This window comes from Chiloscyllium plagiosum, unplaced genomic scaffold (genome assembly GCF_037043375.1).
Source record: "Chiloscyllium plagiosum isolate Xiang-an unplaced genomic scaffold, Cpla_swu_hap1 HiC_scaffold_37, whole genome shotgun sequence".
NCBI classification, from domain to species: Eukaryota; Metazoa; Chordata; class Chondrichthyes; order Orectolobiformes; family Hemiscylliidae; genus Chiloscyllium; species Chiloscyllium plagiosum.
The window spans coordinates 82,552,697-82,571,127 of record NW_028270175.1 but is presented as its reverse complement, the minus strand read 5'-3'; the positions used below and the strand labels follow the sequence as shown (position 1 = coordinate 82,571,127).

At 43.0% G+C, this 18,431-nt stretch overlaps 1 protein-coding gene across 1 annotated transcript in view; it reads left to right on the top strand.

Moving 5' to 3' along the window:
- The window catches only part of LOC148139852 (putative G protein-coupled receptor 139), an 89,809-nt gene that overhangs the window by 53,831 nt on the left and 17,547 nt on the right, over nucleotides 1-18,431 (top strand). The window contains exon 3 of the mRNA XM_087980682.1: nucleotides 11,448-11,846. Coding sequence (XP_087836808.1) covers nucleotides 11,448-11,846 — 399 coding nt within the window. The remainder of the gene's footprint in view (nucleotides 1-11,447; nucleotides 11,847-18,431) is intronic.

Here is an 18,431-nt window from a genome sequence, read left to right as displayed (position 1 = left end):
AGCTGTGAAACATCCAGAGGTCCCGACAGGTTTCCCGATTCTGCAACAACCATCTGCCCCTACACAGTTTCCTATTTCTGCAAATTCCAAATTCTAATTCTCTACTTCTCTGTGAAAATACCTCCAGCCGATCCTGTCTCTGAAATCTCTACCAAATGTTCAAACTCAAACATATCTCCAACCTTTATTAGCCCCTATAAATGCACGTGTCTCCACAATCGCTTCTTACTGCTGCAACCCTCATCTATCTCTGTAAAATCCTCCAAAATATGTAATATTATTTTCAGTAAAATCTGCTCTAATAAGTCTCCTGCAGTGCCAATACAAGATTTGTTTTCTGATTCCTGCAAGCTCTCGATTTCAATTTTCTCCACCTAGAACGTACTTGCAAACGTTAAATTCTTCCAAAATCTAAACCACCAGTCCATGTGTGGTCTTGTCCATGATGAGGAGAGGTTATCAAAACGGTAGATTCTTGTGGGTTTAGAGAATCTTAAAAAGTACGAATGTCCACAGAAATAGAGGTTTTACAGAGTTGGGGAGAGTTATAAAACATGGAGGATCTGACAAAGACTGAGAATTCGGAGCCATAGAGGAAAGAATCTGGGATGTTCCTGGTTGTCTCTGGATTTTAAAAAAAGACGTAATTGAGCTGCAAATGCATAGTCCCATTATTAAACCTGGGACCTTCCTATTCTGACGGTGGGACTCCAAATGGAATGTGTGCCGGCAACTGCCTCTGCACAGGCTCTGGAGAGGGCCTGTTTATTTTTCTTCCTGAATTTGTGACCTCAGTTCAGGGCTAAGTGAGAGCAGCCGATCGTGTTCAGGCAAGAGATGGAGCCTGGGATTGTCGTGAACTCATTTTGAGGCTTATTTCCATAACTGATACGAGTAATTTAACTACCTAATACACTGGAATGTGTTCCGTTCTGTAGTTAAGTATCTTTTATGCTTATGTCTTGATGGGACTCCAACCTCAAACTGTTAGAACAGAAATGTCTGCCCGCAGTAATAACTCTCAGGTATCAGTTCTTGATCAGTGGTCAGCTCAACAGAACCTCAAATCAGAAAAGTTCTCACGTCCTGAAATGTTACAATTGTAACTATTATCGTGAGAACAAAATGCGTTTCAGCTGGTGTGAACTGAATCTGCAACTTTGGCCATAATTTGTGTAGATAGCAATTCAGTCCACCTGTCACAGTCTGGGCTACATGTGTGTATATCCAATCACCCGAGCCATATCCTGCGTCCTGGTGTTTTATTCTGTTGTCCCTGGAAAGATCCATGTCCATGTAATATTCCCAGATTTCACACACGTTACTCTCAATATGACTTTCTCTAGACACTACAGCCGTCTTGATATCTGGCTTTTGCTGCCATCCCTGAATATCTTCCAGACTTTTGAACAAGACGAATGATAAGCCAGCAGAAATAGTTTGAAACAGGTCAGATGTAGCTGTCATTGCAGAGATTTTGGCTACAATATGACCAGGCTGAGAACTAGGTATTCAATGTTTTTCACAAGGAAGGATAAATAGGCCAACACAGCGAAGTACCATTGTGTATACAGGATGGGATTGATACTGTTATGATACTAATTAATGTACACACTGCTCATCCTTGACCTCTCAAGCAGCTGCAACATGACCTGCCTTCATTTTATTCTGTATGCTATAATAGATGTATCAACGTCTTCTTGACCATTCTATACACCCGTCTTTTCACTTTCAGGGAACTGTGAACCTAGGTCCCTTCTGATGTTGATGCGACTGATAGATTTTCCTATTACTGTATACTTCACTCCTGCGTTAGACATTCTGAAATGCATTATCTCCCAATTGGCATGACGAAATTACGTCTGCCACTTCCCTATTCAATCAAGCATGTGAGATACGATCTTCCCCCTAGAAAGCCATGTTGTCTATCGCCAATAAGTCCATAACTTTTCTAAATGTGAGTATAGCATATCTCTAAGAATCTTCTCCAATAAGTTTTTTTTTTAACCAACGACCGAACGCTCAGCAAGCTGAAATTTCTTAGATTACTCCTTTTGCCCACTTTCAACGAAGGAACAGCTTTATCTATATTCCAGTTCTCTGCAACCTCTCCTTTGACTGATGAGCATATAAAGAGTGTTCACAAGGTCCCAGCAATATACTCTCTCGCTTGCTTCAGTATACTGGCATTGATCCCATTATGTCCTGTTGATTTGCCTGCCTTAATGCTTTTCAAAACACCCCAGAATATCGTCTTTGTATTTTATTTTGAAATGCTCCAGAACATTGACATATCGGTCGCCGGAGTCACCATCCAACATGTCCTCTTCCATTGAGTACAGCAATGCAAAGTATTTATTCATGACCTCATCCACTTCCTCCAGCACTATGCATTAACTTCCTCATTTGTCCTTGAGTTGACCTACTATTTCCCTGCACCTCGCTTAATCCTGATAACTAATTTGGGATTTTCCTTAATGCTGCTTCCACAAGATATTCATGATGACTTTTCAGCCATCCTAACTGCCTGCTTACGTTTTTCCTGTGTTTTGTAAATGCTTTTAAGGTCTCTGTCTTCAGTTTCCAATCTCTTAGATGTTCCTCGTTTACCGTTGTGAGTAATCTCACAACTGTCAGCAAGGTTTTCCAAATATTGTCATCTTTACCAACCCGCTGCGATGACCAGGTCAGATTTTCCTAAACGCAGTAACATCGGGAAGGTTTGGATGGGGTTATCAGACAATTCTTCCAGATTCATCACAATAGCTTACATAGTTGAGATCCCTTTAGGCTTCAATTCAAGTTCAGAACCAGATACAAACCTTTTATATCTATTTGTGGTTCCTGTTGTTTGCCTTTTATTTTCTGCACTTCACATAATTTCGTTCTCTTTATTAAAAAGAAATCTGCTAAAGATTGCTTGATATTTCTTGCCAGCTTCATTTTTCACGCATTGTTCGCTGTCTACTTTCCTTTCAGTACTCGCACCTTCATATTCCACACTGCCTGACATTAGCGGGCCATTTCCTTTCTGCAAGCTCGTTGACTTCCTGGGAGCTCTGAATTAGCAGCCTCACCCTTTTTACTTTCGGTAAACGTTTCATCAGAGCCACTTTAATCTTCCCTCAAAATACCTGACACTGTTCCGATTCTGATTATCATATCGGTTTTGTTTCCAATTCACGTAAACGGCATCACTTCTCAGATTATTAAAGTTAGACCGATTCATAATAAATATCGAACTCTTCGTCCAGTATTGTCCTTTACAAGACTTATGGCAGAGTCAAATTAATTATGATCATTATTTTCCAGATGCTGCCCTTTTTCTTCCAGATGGCAGCGAGTATGAGTGTGGAAAATGTTGTACCATTGTTTTCACACATGCTGAAGAGAGTCGGTGGTGGAGGAAGACAGTCATTGTGGATCGGGACCAATCAAGTGAGTTCTTTCTTCTCTGTCAAACTGTTTGAGCTCCGTGGACCTGAACCCATTCAGACAAGTGGAGATTATTCCATAATGTTCATGAATTAAGACTCAGAGATAGTGGAGAGGCTTTGGCCAGACTACAGGATTACGAGCTTCTGAACTTATGTGCTAATCACAGCAGCAATATGGTCTTCGATAAAACTGAGAACGGTAGTGCCAAAGATTACAGTAAAGTGAATGTCATTGGATGTCAAATGGTGATGGTGACATAGTTTATGATAGTTTTTTGTCTAGTATTTGTGTAGTACGAATTTTACTTGCCAGTTGTCAGCTCATGCCTGGTTGTTGGCCATGTCCTGCTGCATTTGGACATGGAATGATTTTGTGATCTGAGGAGATGGGAATTGTAAAATCATGACCAAACTTGATTTTATCGGACCCTATGAAAGATGGAGCTTGAAAATGCATGATGTTCCCATGTACCTGCTGTCTTTGTCTGGTCGATGGCCATAGATTTGGAAGGTCCTGTCTAATAATCCCGATGCAATTCATCTTGTCGACTGTACATACTGCTACTGCTGAACTTCAGTCTTGAAGTGGATGGATGTTTGTGGAAGTGATTAGCATTTTCAGTCTCGGAAATCGTCAACGCCAGGGCATCAATGTAGACTTCACAAGTTTCCTCATTTCCTCTGCCCCAACCTTACCCAACCTGCCAGCTCAGCCCCATCTTCATGGCCTGTCCGACCTGCCAATCTTCCTTCCAACCTATCCGCTCCACCCTCCTCTGTGACCTATCACATTCATCCGCACTTCCATCCACCTGTGTATTCTGAGCTATCTTCTCCCCAGCTCAACAATCCTGAAATCTATCTCTTCTCCCTTGCGGTTTCGTACCTGATTCGTTTTGAAAGTATTTTACCCGAAACGTCGATTTTCCTGGTCCTCGAATGGTGCCTGATCTATTGTGCTTTTCTAGCACCACTCTAACCTTGGCTCTCTTTAAAGTCTGTCCCATTCAGCACAGAGCGGTCTATTTAACATCATGATGGGACCACAAAATGTGAACATGGCCCTTCCTCCCGACAAGGACTGTGCGTTAGCCACTCATACTCTTGTATTAAAAGGAAATGTGTATGTGCAGCAGGTGGATTGATGGCAATGGGGTAAATTATGTGTTTCTCTTACATTTATTCACTCATAACCTGCCCCAGAGCAGTCTTGCAGCGGCGGTATTCAGTATCAATGCTGAGCATCACATTGTATTTAAACAAAAAGCTCCCCCTCTCCCTGGCTGTGTGTGGTAGTGGAACAACACAGACCAGATAGAATGGTAATGTTGCCAGGGCCATAACCCTGCACACAGAATCCAGCTTTCCATACAATGTTTGACTGATGCTTGATTAGTTTTAGGGAAATATACAACAGGTCACTTTTAGATTTTATACAATGAAAAATTAATATCACTTCATTTCTTACATATTTTAAAATAAATCAAACGTTATTCCATTTCAGTTGAAAACAATTGAAGTGGTCAATAATTAATTTGCCAGACTACACATCTAATTGTTACATAATTCAGTGACTTCAGGAAACAGCTGATTCATGTTCAAATCAGTGAACACACCATCCTGCACACACCAAATCTATTAAAACAACTTTGAAAAAGTCCTGGACTCAGACACAGTGCTACTGGTCCTCACCACTACCTCCAAACCAATTACCATGTTTAATATGTGTCCAGAGAATCTCCAAACTGAAACTGGATAGTTATTCACACTTGCCCTCACAACAGACCGGTTACAGATGTACTGAACAACAGGGAAATGTGTGGGGGAGACTGGCCAATGCACTAGCACAGGCCGAGGTACTGTTCCAAGCGCAATTCAACATTTGTAAAATTCACCTGCGCTCAATCATGTTTTGCAACATTTTCCCTTCTGTTGTGCCGCCTCAACACGATGTGTTTGTACCGTTGACCAGATCCCGAATGAAGGTGTTATGAAGGTGATGGACACCTGCAACACATGGCATCAGTATCCAAACAGAACTTAACACTACATTGATGGTATGCATCATCCCAGACCAACGTCATAGTATCTGACTCAGATATAAATATCCATGCAAATGTTTTCCACATTGATCGAACCATTAACAGCAAATTCTCTTTGCTGCATTTCCGACATTCTTGGAAAATAGACAATTTTTGGTTGTGAAATAAGCAGAAGATCTATCCATTTCTTTAGTTCATATTTCTGACAACAATATGATGAAAACAGAGCAGAAAACTCAATAAGGAGCTTTGAAATGGAGAGTCTTGTTACCGTATCCAAGAACAAACGCCTTCGAAAATATACTTTTCCTTTATACTATTATTTTATGGTAATATTCACGCATAATCATTTTCATGGCAACAGTATCACTATGCGTCTAAACATTCTGCAGTCAGAGATGAGTATCATTTTCATTTTTTTCTGTCTAACTCACAGCTCAGTAATGTTGTATCAGAACGTCAGTGCCTTTTTTCTGCCAGATACATTGGCCATGCCTCTGAAAACCTGCCAGTTTGTTTCAAACAGCTTGCTTCAACTGTTCACCACAAGCTGATTGGACTCAACCAGCCCGCTCTCACAAAACACAAAACTCAGTGTCCAGGTATGGGCATGTTTGGACAATATTTTTCATTCTAATTTATTCATGGAATGTGATTGGGCGATTATTTATTGCCCATCGGTGTTGCCCCTGAGAAGGTGGAGATGAACAGCCACATTGAACCGATGCAGTCCAGGTGCTGTCGCAAGAGTGACAATAACATTCGGAGAGAACTTAAAACAGTGACACTGAAGGAGCAGCAGGATATTTCCAAATCATGATGATGGGTGGCTTGGAAAAGACGATGAACATGCATCTGCTATCCTGTTCTTTTTTTTGATGTTTATGTTTTCAGACTTAATTTCTGCAGAGAGTCGTGTAAATTGTCAGCATTGCTGCTATTAACTGTCAGTTGATTAGGGTTGGAATTATACTCACCCAGGCAATTGGTGGGTGTTTTATCACACATACAGTCAACATGTGTCTGCTAAATGGTGGGCAGGCTTTCAGAAATCATGAGGTAAGCCGTTTCAGCAGGATTCCTCGCCACTGATATGTTTTCGTCGCCAATGAGTTTATATGGTTTGGAAGGTGGGGCTCTAGCAAAGCTCAGCAGGTCAGGCAACATCTGAGGCATAAGAGAGTCGGTGGTTGAGCGTCCCATTATTCCTCAGGTGTATTGCATTGCATTCTCATTACGCCCATCCGCTTGTAGATGACACACGTCATGAATCGATTCAGCTGAAGACTGCCATCTGGAGATAACTAAAATAGGTCATCGACACTTTTGTCTGAACGTTTTTGTGAAAGTCTCAGCCTTACCTTTACTGTTATTGCACTGTGCCCCTCCATCACTAAAGTGGGCAATACTTGTGGATACACCTCCACCAGTGAGTTGTTTGATTGTGCAACGCCATTCACCCTGACTGCATGCGAAAAGATTTCACAGATCAGTCTGATTCGTTGGTTACATTTATATTTCACTTGTAGCTTACGCTATTTGGTGAATAATAGATTCAGTTTGGTAACTTCATCCCATTTTGAGGTGCACCTGGTGCTGCTTCTGGTAGGGCCTCCTGTATTCTCCATTGAGCAAGAGTTTGTTTCCTGACTTGACTGTCAACCTAAAGTGGAACATACACCAGGCAGAGTTAGAGAAATTTGTGCTGTGGTACAATTCTTCAGCTGATGGGAATGATCCGAATAACTTCAAACAATCAGTACTGAATTCCAGCATCTATTTGAAATCTTCCACATTTGTCACAGTGATGCTCTCGCTCCCTGTCTCTGTGTGCCTGTCTCTCTCTCTCTCACACACACACACTCACACACACTTACACAGAGAAGGTATTCACAATGTCAAAGAAATCTTGCATGTGGTATCTACTTATTTCAATTTAGTTACTAATCAATGTTTCTGCAGCTGGCAGAGTTGTGAAGATGAGGTCAAATATGTTCCTTCTCTTTTTCGTTTCCTCCCAATCCGACCATCTCGATCATAATATTGCGGTCGCACTCCTCTTACTGGTCAATCTTAGAATGCCTGTAGTGCGGAAATAGGACCTTTGGCCCACACCCCAACCTCTATTGTTCCACATTTACCCGAACTGACGTACCGAGTCGACACATCCTTGTACAGCATGTGCAATATAGCCTGGTCAGTTCAGCAAACCCGCACAGCAAAAGGAAACGTAGAGACATGAGGAAAATGTGCGAACTCCATACAGAGTGTAGCACGACGAACCAAAGAGCCGGGTATTGTGGTCGAACCAAAGAGCCGGGTATTGTGCAGCAGCAGTACGAACCACTGAGCCACCGCGCCTCTAGGAACTTTTCTCGTCAATGTTTGATCTGACACCATAATTTTGACGGAGGGGAGTCAGTGGGAGATTTCCTTTTCGATGTTTGATCTGACACCATAAGGCTTCGTTATGTCACGTTCATGCTGAGCCGTTGTAGAACAGTTCTCCCAATTCTGGCCCTCGCTTCCAGACGTTAGGTAGGAGGACTTTTCAGGATCTGCCAGATATTTTTCTTATGTATGTTGCAGTTAACAGAGAAGCCTCCTTGTGTTGCATGGCACTGACTCTATGGCTCCTGTGATTGGACCTACTAAGTTTTCACTTAATGCGTTAGTTGCTTGTCCATTGCACAGTTTTGGACAATGTGTTCTCTAGTAAACCATTGCATAATACAATTTATAATTTGTCCACCTGTCCCTGTATCTCTTCCTCTCATCTCCTCCAAATGCTAAATCCATCTCTATCTCAGTAGCCCACCGTAACTCCACTATTTTCATGAGCTACTGCAGGCCTATCTATCACTCGAACAACCTCCAGCTCCCAACTCCGCTGCCTATCTCTTTAACCTTCTTCTGCCCCTTCTCACTCATTATCTCTACAACCTCCTTTAGACCTCCCTATCTCTTGAACCTCCCCAGATCCTTCTTCCTCCCTATCTCTCGAACCACCTCCAGTCTCCACTCCCAGTTCTATCTCTCTAACCTCCTCAATCTCCTTCTCCCTCCCTATCTCTTGAAACACCTGCAGCCCCTTCTCCCTTTACAATCCTTCTTCCCTCCTTCGGCTCTTTCTCCCCCATCTCTCTAACCCGCTTCAGCCCACTCTATCACTCTAACCTTCTCCAATCCATAATTCCTCCCCATCACTCTAACCACCTCCAACCGCCACACGCATTCTCATCACTCTAACTATCTCCAGGCCATACACCCCTCCCCATCCCTCTAACCTCACGCAGTCCCTGAAAAGCTTCCTATCTGTCGAACTACCTGCATCTCCTACATCCCTCCCCATTGAGGAGAAAGTGAGGTCTGCAGATGCTGGAGATCAGAGATGGAAATGTGTTGCTGGAAAAGCGCAGCAGGTCAGGCAGCATCTAGGGAACAGGAGAATCGACGTTTCGGGCATTAGCCCTTCTTCAGGAATCCTGAAGAAGGGCTAATGCCCGAAACGTCGATTCACCTGTTCCCTAGATGCTGCCTGACCTGCTGCGCTTTTCCAGCAACACATTTCCATCCCTCCCCATTGCACTAACCACATGCCTCCCCTACACACCCTCTATCTCTCCAACCTCCAGCTGTGACATCACTCCCCATGTCCTGTGAATGAATAAAAAACATTCAATAGCCTGTTCCAGCATGCACAGATCTTGAGATCTATGTTACATGTTCAGCCTTGTTTTCTTATTCCTGTTGCATTCTCCAGCCCGTCAAACCACGATTATCTCCTCCAGTTTTCAAATCTCCCTATTTCTGCAACTTCCTCCATCATTCTCACTGCTGAAAAAATCTGTCGTCCCCTCCTTCCCCGTACCAATCTTCTCTCTGTAAACTGCTCCAGTTTATACTCCAATTTGGATCCCTTCCGGCCCCTTCAACATTCCACATTTCTGTAACCTTCTATAGCACCTTCACCCACTCCCTATTCCTATAAAATTCTCCAGGTTCTACGCCCCGCCTTTTCCATGTGATATTCTCCAGCACTGATACTCCTCTCGCTCCCTGTGATATTCTCAACACCAACACTCCTCCTTAACACTTAACCTTCTCCCGCACGTACAAACATCTCTATCCCTGAAACATTCTCCAGCATCTACATCCCTTCCTACACTGTGAACGTTTCCAGAATGTATACCCCTCCCTAATTCTGTAACATTCTCCAACTCTTCCCTCCCTATCTTTGGTACTCCTCCAAAACCTACACAGCTCCGTATCTCTGTTACCCCACCAGCATATACATGCCTCTTTATTTTCTGTAACCTCCTCAAGCTCCTGAAATCTTCCAATCCGTGTAAGCACATCCAGACTTCAGTTTGTTGGCCCTATATTAAGAATTCAAGCCCGGCTACCCCTACTAATTTCTGTAATTTGATGTAGCTCCTCCGCACGCGTTATTTCTGCAATGTATACCCACATATTTCACTCCGCCCGATCTATATGACTGAGTTCTGCTCCATTGCCCCTCCCCATTTCTGTAACCTCTACTATATATTCCAACCATTCTTATCGCTGTAACTTTCTCCATCCCCTACAAATCTGCCAATCTCTCGAACATCCCCCAGCACTTTCAGTTAAATACACCGTCTGTCTGCCATACACCACTAGCTACAATTCTCCCAAACGATGCATTTTCCTCCGGGTCTAGCAATTCTCCCTGTCTCTGTAACATTGTCGAGCATCTGCATCCTTCCCTTTTATAATAAACCTCCTCCTCCGTCCCCAGTAGCCTTCCCTATCTCTTTAACATTCTCCTGCCACAGCACTCTGCTATCTCCTCTGGGGTGTGCACACCTATTTCCACCAGCATCTACACTTCTCGCTATCCTTTAGCATCGATACCCCTGCCAATCGCTGCAGTTTCCTCCAGCATCTTCATTCTCTATAAACTCCTTCATCTACTCCCCCCCTCCCGAACTACGACAATCTCATCGAATTCCAACAGGTTTCTTTGGAAGCATTACGTTACTGAGCGCTGCTCCTTGACTAGGCGATGAAGGAGCAGTGCTCTGAATCCTATTGCTTCCAAATAAACTTTGTTGGACTATTACCTGGTGGTGTGTTATTTTTTACTTTGTTCACCTCAGTCCATCACTGGCACCACCATGTCATGTTGACTATGCCAGTTTTCTTTCCTAAAACACTTGAAAGCCTTCTGCCTGATGTGTTATTTATGAGCAAAAGGGATTCAATGAACACTTGAATCCTCAGACATTATGGAAACTTCGGTCCCTTGCAACCTCTCTGAAATAAACCTTGAAATAGGACCAGCTTTGTGAGAACATTCTACGTTTGACTTTGGACTGAATTTTAAAATATTTAAGTTTTAACTATTTAAATCGATAAACTCTATTGAGATGTTTGTAACTTGACATAAAGATTGCTGACATGCATTGTGTGTTGAAGATACAACATTGACTTATTAGATAAATGAGAGGAATGCCCAGACAAATCTACACTTTCTGTGTATGGTCAGAGCAATATGCCAACTGATCATCTGTTCGTTGGCACGTGTTCTGGACGAGAAAGATCAACATAGTTACAACATCTTGTTTATGGTCGTTTTGGGGATGAGGAGTGGGGAGGGAGGGTTTCAACAAGTTACATCATTGCAAACTGACAATTCAGCAGTATTATCTAGCCTGTGAAAACCAAACTTCCATGACGTTGCTTGACTGCTGGCTTCGTTAGAGCAATGGATGATGGGAGTTAAGGTCAATCGCCAGCGATGTCAACATCCAATCCAGTCCAGTTATTATTGTTTCCTGAAATAATCAGACTTGAAGTATTTAACTAGAATTGTTTGTTCAGTGACTGTGAATGATGTCAGTCTCAATGTATCCTAACTATGTCATTGGAGAGTTTCTGCCTTCTATTATTTAATGGATTCTTGCCATACTTCATTCACTTGTAGGAACAGATGTATCATCGTTGACACTAACAGGGACCGGCAGCTGCAAAGGCAGGAAAATGAGAGATCATAAACTCGAAGTAGACTGGAATATTGCAACCATGGATCAGAATCTGCGAATATTAGACTGTAATGTCACAGCAATGGATCGGATTCTAAGAACATTAGACTGGAATGTTACACCTATGGATCAGAATCTAAGAACAGTCGACTGTAATGTTTCAACAATAGATCAGGATCTGAGGACAGCAGACTGGAATGCTGCAAAAATGGAAAAGAGCTTATCCTTGGGTATTTTCTACTTTTCCTGGTCCCGGTCGACATTACCATATCGGATATTAGGTGCACTGATGATTATTCAGGCGGGCTACTATCCCATCCTTGCTATTATTGGTGTTCCGAGTAAGTCTCTCCATATTTATCCAATTATTCATCTCATAAATCAGAATTTACTTAATTGTTACTTCTGTTATCTGTAATTGGCAAAGAGTGTAACTTTGTCTTCAGTTTCAATGGTATTCCCTACCCACAGAACCGCCCACATCCCCGAGCTCACAAACATCTGAAAAGAGGACTATTCACAATACCGAAGTCCATGTTTGCCCTGAATTAATTTATGTTTCGGCATTCTCTCCATCACTAAATCAATCTCCTACCAGCTTAATAATATCCGCATTCCTCACCTTGACGCCAATGCTTACACTTAATAAACCATTACCTACGCCTTTGTAAACTTCAGACTTCATGGTCCCAGCTCGATTCAAAGCACTCTTTCAATTGCAACAATTTCGATCACAATCTTGTTTTTATCACGGAAGTGAATTTATAAAAGAGACATTGTGTCAGGGTAGTAATGTCGCTGGACATGTATTCAGAGGCAAAGTAAGAAACGAGATTAATCTTACTAATTTCTTTCCTGTTCCCATGTTCCTGCATATCATGCCAATGGACAGTATACATGTCAGTCCCAGTTTACGGTGAGTTATGTCCCTTTGTCTCCATTCCCTATATGTGATCATCTTCTTTTAGTTATCAATGTGATGATGGCCCAGCATCCAATTGTCTTTCCCCATTACCCCCGAGAAGGTGTGGGTGATCTATGCTGATGCAATGCAGTCCATGGGTAAGAAGTAGTTAGTGCTTAGGTTCGGCCAAGTTCATTTCCATGAGACTTTGAGGTACCTGGCTAGGCCACCACAAAGGCCAGTTGAAAGTCAAGCACGCTGTTGTGAGTCTGGAGTCATACGTAATCATGACTAGGTGAAGATGGTAGATTTCCTTCCCTGAAGAACATTAGCGTGCCCGAAAGAATTTGCTTGCAATCTGTCATGGTTTCATTGGATTCTTATTTCCTGATTTTTTTTTCAAATTCAAATTCCACCATCTGCCATGGTGGGATTCGAATCCGGGCTCTGTCCCTGGAATAATAGTCTGGAAAAAAAATACCAGTGGGCTACCGCCTCCCAAGAATCTCAAACCTTCTCTATTGGCATTAGTGGTGTTGATATTGGTGTGGCTGTGCTTGAAGCGTAGGTTTTACAAGTAAATAAATAATTTGTCAAATCATACAATCCTTCACATTTTGAATTTATTAGTTGGTGAGTGGATGGAAAGTGTTCTTGGCGAAAAACAGGTGGATCTCCTTGGACATGAGTCAGTAACAGAAATCATACGGAGCAGCAAGTGATTAGCACAACAAATTGTCTTGCCTCCTGCATTGCAAAATGGCGGAAGCATAGGCGTGAACGTACCTTCCTGCAGTTGTAGATTGTAGTTGAGTCAGTACTGGAGGAACTGTGTACACATTTCCTCTCTGTTATAAGGAACAATCTCCTTGGCACAATGAGAAAGTGACCAGGTGTTTCACCAGACTAAACCCTGCGGTGAAGATACTATGAGGAGAAGATACTAAAATGAGTGTTTAATCTGGAAGGCCACAAAAGAATAAAAGAGAATTTCATTAAAACGTAAGGGTTATCGACCAACACTCATGATTTATAAAGCAGAATATTCATAGCGTGTAACATAACGTGTTTTCTCGCGATACATGACTTCAAATTTAGACAAATATATCGTTAGGAAACGTTTGGAAGGATATGAGCTAAATACTCGAAATAGAGTTAGCATGCGTGGACATTTCCGTTGACACAGAACAGTTTGGACTGAAGGACCTGTTTCCGCACCGTAGGGCTCGATGCCTGTATGATAGTTTATGTGTCTCTGTGGAGTCCATATGCTGTTTGAGACGGAGCTCTTGGTTCTGAATGAACTCTCTCCTCCTCAATGTGTCTTTGGTATTTCACTGTGCACTGAAAGTCATGTTATTCACAAGTCTGGCGGCAGCCACACTGAAAGAGTTCGCCATTCCCACGAGCTTTTGACCTCCACACAGAACACTGGTCTATATATCCGGAGATGGAAGATGATCCCTAAGACTTGGCACAGAACGTCTACTGTCCCTTCTCATCACCAACAAACCTCCATATCGTTAATGTAAAACGTGCGTACCTTGAGCAATCGAAGCAGAAGGAACAACATGGAGCAGTGCCTGTGCAGCCTCTGCTTCTTTGGTTTGCCATGTTTCAGTATCAATGACATTCTACTATTTCTGTGTTAACGTCTGGAGGGGCTGAATGGAGCCCTTCTCTTCATGTGTTAGTACCTTAAGGGTCTGAATGTCCTCCAATTGGCCCCAGGGAAGATGTAGAATAGCTTTATTGGGCAACTCGTGGCTCATAACTATCAGCCTCCGCCAATGCCACAAAGGACCAAATCGCAAATTGGAAGAACAACACATCATTTTCCGCCTTGACATCCGACGGCCCGAAGGATTCAACATTGAATTTTTCAATTTCAAATAACCTTCCATTTAATACCTCAACTGACTTCCCAGCCCACACTCTCCCTTCCATTCCACTGAACAACCCTTCTTCCAGTTTCCGTCAGGATTCATTCATCTCATTGACAAACCCGCTCTACTCTCTACCCCAATTCACCGATTCGCAGGATTCCACCCCGCTTCTTTATGTGCAGCTTACCTTATCCTACCCAAGTGTTGAAGAAGGGTTATACCTAAGGCTTTGAATTTTCCACCTTATGATGTTGCCGAACGTGTTGTGTTTTTTCTTCTTCCTGCGTTTCCCATTTGGAATGCAACATTTTTTTTTAAAGAAAAGGAATCACTTTTTGCGTAATTTGAGAGTGTGGATCGTTTGTGCAGCTTCTTCTCCAACGGGTTCGATCGGCTCAATGGCTTCCTTGCATTCATGTGAAACCAGCTTGAGATGCTGAATAAACATTATTTTTTTCTGTGGGGAGAAAGTGAGGACTGCAGATGCTGGAGATCAGAGCTGAAAATGTGTTGCTGGAAAAGCGCAGCAGGTCAGGCAGCATCCAGGGAACAGGAGAATCGACGTTTCGGGCATAATTCCTGAAGAAGGGCTTATGCCCGAAACGTCGATTCTCCTGTTCCCTGGATGCTGCCTGACCTGCTGCGCTTTTCCAGCAACACATTTTCAGCACTATTTCTTTCTGTGTAAATGTGCAGTGTCTAGCAGTACCGTCAATGAATGTGACCTACATGTTGTCACACAAGCTGAAATGCTGTCAAGATTTGATATTCTATTACCTGAGAGGGTAAAAGATTGTTCTTAACATTGCGTGACATTAATTGAATGCCAACACTTTTGATTTAATGAAGGGGGGAAGACATTGGTGTCCCAGCTGCCGATGTTTGTGTCGATGAAGCTCCCTTGAGGGTAATCCACAGAGTTATCTAGAGATTGAGAGGATTGATCCCCACCAGCCACTTTGTATACTGAATGACTCAGCCAGTTTACACCTGATTTATATAAAGTTAAATGTTGTTTAGGCTTTTTGACACCTTGCTCAATCAAATACTGCCATGATATCAGGGCCAGTCACTCTTTTATTGTGTTCATTTTTTTTGTTCATGTCAACCTGCCAATGTATAAGTATGCACACGCTTTCCTTCTCTCAGAAGTTCGCGATTATTGGGTCTCACTGTCCAAGATACATCACTGAAATGTTTGGGTTCGGCGGTGGGTTTCAAAGCATTTTGACACATCAAAGAGTTGAGGACGTGTTATAATTGGACATCAAAGGGAAATTGAGGTCCACAGCAGGTCCGCCCTGATTGTACTGAATCGATACGCAGGCTTGAGGAGTTAAATCTCCTCCTGTCATTCCAGTGTACCTTTTAATCCAGTGACTTTTTGGCCTCTTATATTTCAAGTGTTACTGACTTGAAGAGGCGGAATGGACTGATACTGTTGCTGTGTAACAGAATATTGGTGCTGCATGATCTATTCTAATTCCAGTGTTCTAGGCTTGAGATTTTGATTGGTCTCCTCCAGTAACTGTATATCAGGCTCCATGGCTGAACAACCTTACCGTGTTATGGTGTACGTGAAATCTTTACAGTCTAAATCTACTGCCCTCGGAGAAAGTGAGAACTTCGGACGCTGGAGATGAGATTCACAACTTTCCTGAACTCACTTCACAGACTCTATCCGAACTAAGCCCTGAATGCTCTGATAGTCCCAGCTTATATTAAGAAAACTGAAATCCCATCTGATGACAGGACTATATATCCTGCAACTTTCCACTTTCTTCTTCGATGCTTGTTCCTCTAATTACCGTCCAATATTTAGTGGCCTATAGGCCAACAACAATAACTTGCTCTGCCCTTTCTTAATTTTTAATTGCATCCACTACGCCTCACTGGATGATCCTTCAGTTATTTCATTTCGGATTAAGGCTGTGATACTTACCTTAATTAAAAAGGCAAATCCCTCTCCACCTCTCTCCTGCCGCAGTGTGCATAATCTGTCACATGAAGCTGCCACCGCGGTCACTCACTTAGACATGTTTCTGTAATTGGTATAATAGCCCAGTCCCACGTATTCATTCATGCCCTAAGTTCATTGGCCTTACTTGTCAGCCCTCTTCATTTAAATAAATACAAATTAACTGAAAAGGCATTCCTTGCTCCCTCTCACGTTCCAGACCGAAATGTCTCTCCAAATTATTATTTCTGAATCCTGTATGTCCTTGCAGTCTCACTCATTTCTCCCTGCTGTTATGTTTCCCATTCCTCTGCCAATCTAATTTAAATCCTCCCTTGCAGGACGAGCAAATTTGGCTACCGTGTTTTTGGTCCCCTTCAGTTCACGTACAGCCTGCCCCTTTTGAAGTGTCGCCTCTGCCCCAGAATGATCTCAATGATTTAAAAATCTGAATCCCTGGCCCCGCACTCGTCCTTCAGTTACGCATTTACTTGCCAAATTCTCCTGCTCTTAACCAAACTAACACGTGACACTGGAATATATCGCAAGATTAATACTAGAATGGAGTGGTGCTGGAAAAGCACAGCAGGTCAGGTAGAATCCGAGGACCAGGAAAATCGACGTTTCGGGCAAATTCCCTTCATCAGGAATGAAGGGAGCGAGCCTCCAGGGTGGAGAGATAAATAGGACGGCATGGGGCTGGGGAGAAGATAGGAAAGACTACATTAGGTGGTCGGGGTGCTGATGAAGATGATAATTCAGAGAGGAGGGTGGGGGAATATAACAAAGTGTATGATAGGTGGATGGGGGTGGGGTTGATGGTGATAAGTCAGAGAGGAGGATGGAGCGGATAGATGGGAATGGAGATTGGAAGCAGGACAGTTCATGAGGATGGTGCTGAGTTATAGGAATAAAACTGGGGTGAGCTGGGGGAGGGGAAATGAGGAAACTGGTGAAGTCCACATTTCTCCTTCCATCACCTTACCCCAGTAACGAAACGTCGAGTTTCTTGCTCCTCGGATGCTGCCTGACATCACTCTAACCTCGACTCTGATTTCCAGCATCTGCAGTCCTCAATTTTGCCCCTTGGTTTTGAACATTTTTCCTTCCTCTCTAATATCACTCTGCAGACCCTCATTCGTATATCTATATATCATTTGTGAAAACTTGCACACTGACTTCTTGTTACTTAGTCGCTTCTTGAGAAGGATCTGCAGCGAATCTGAGACATCCAGGACCCTAACAGCTGGGAAGTAACATACCATCCTGATTCCCCGTTTGCTGTCACAGAATCTCCTTCCTATCACTCTAACTATGGAGTTCACTATCTCGAAGGACCCCTTTACCAATCCCTTTCTCGCCGTGTACTAGAGCCACTGTAGTGCCATCGAACTGGTAACTCCTTCTGTCCTGTCCCCTGAATGGTCATTCCCAACTCCGCAAAACAGTATCCAAAATGGCATACTTGTTTTCAAGAGGAACGGTTACAGGGAACTCTGGCCTCTCTGCCTATTCCATTTGCCTTGCCTGATGGTCAAGCAGCTACTCCCAGCTTGAAAAACGACAGCGGGCACGGAATGGCTATGACATGAACTTGCAGCAAGTGCACCGATGGGTTATGCCAATCAACACGGGGCATGGATCGGTACCTGGAACTGGGATTTTTTAGTCGTTACAGATATACGTTTAAACGGGTGACTTGGATGTGACCTCCAAACTAAAGGTCTTAACTATGCAGGGCTCAACATCTTTGATAATCTTGAGTGCATCAGGCTCCAGCTCACTAACATGGTCTCCCAGGAGCGGTGGCTTCCCACACGTGCAATCATCAGAGACGATGGAACTCTACCCGATCTCCCACGTCATGCAGGTGGAACGTGCGACTACTCTAAGTGGCTTCTCAGTTGCTGTAAGAATGAACAGGAAAGTTAACACGACTTTACTGGACCTTACATGCACATGTTTCGCTGCACCGCTGCTGTCTGAAGCCTCTCAAGGCATTGCCATATGATGTACTCTGCTACCAAGTCATGTTGCAACTGCACGACTCTCGAGCTCTCCAAGTTTAAATGTTTATAAGTTTACTGAAGATGGGAAGACATTAAGCATTTATTTTATTTGAAAAATATACTTTCTTCATAAACTATTTTGATGATCTACAAGATTGATGGCGCACCTT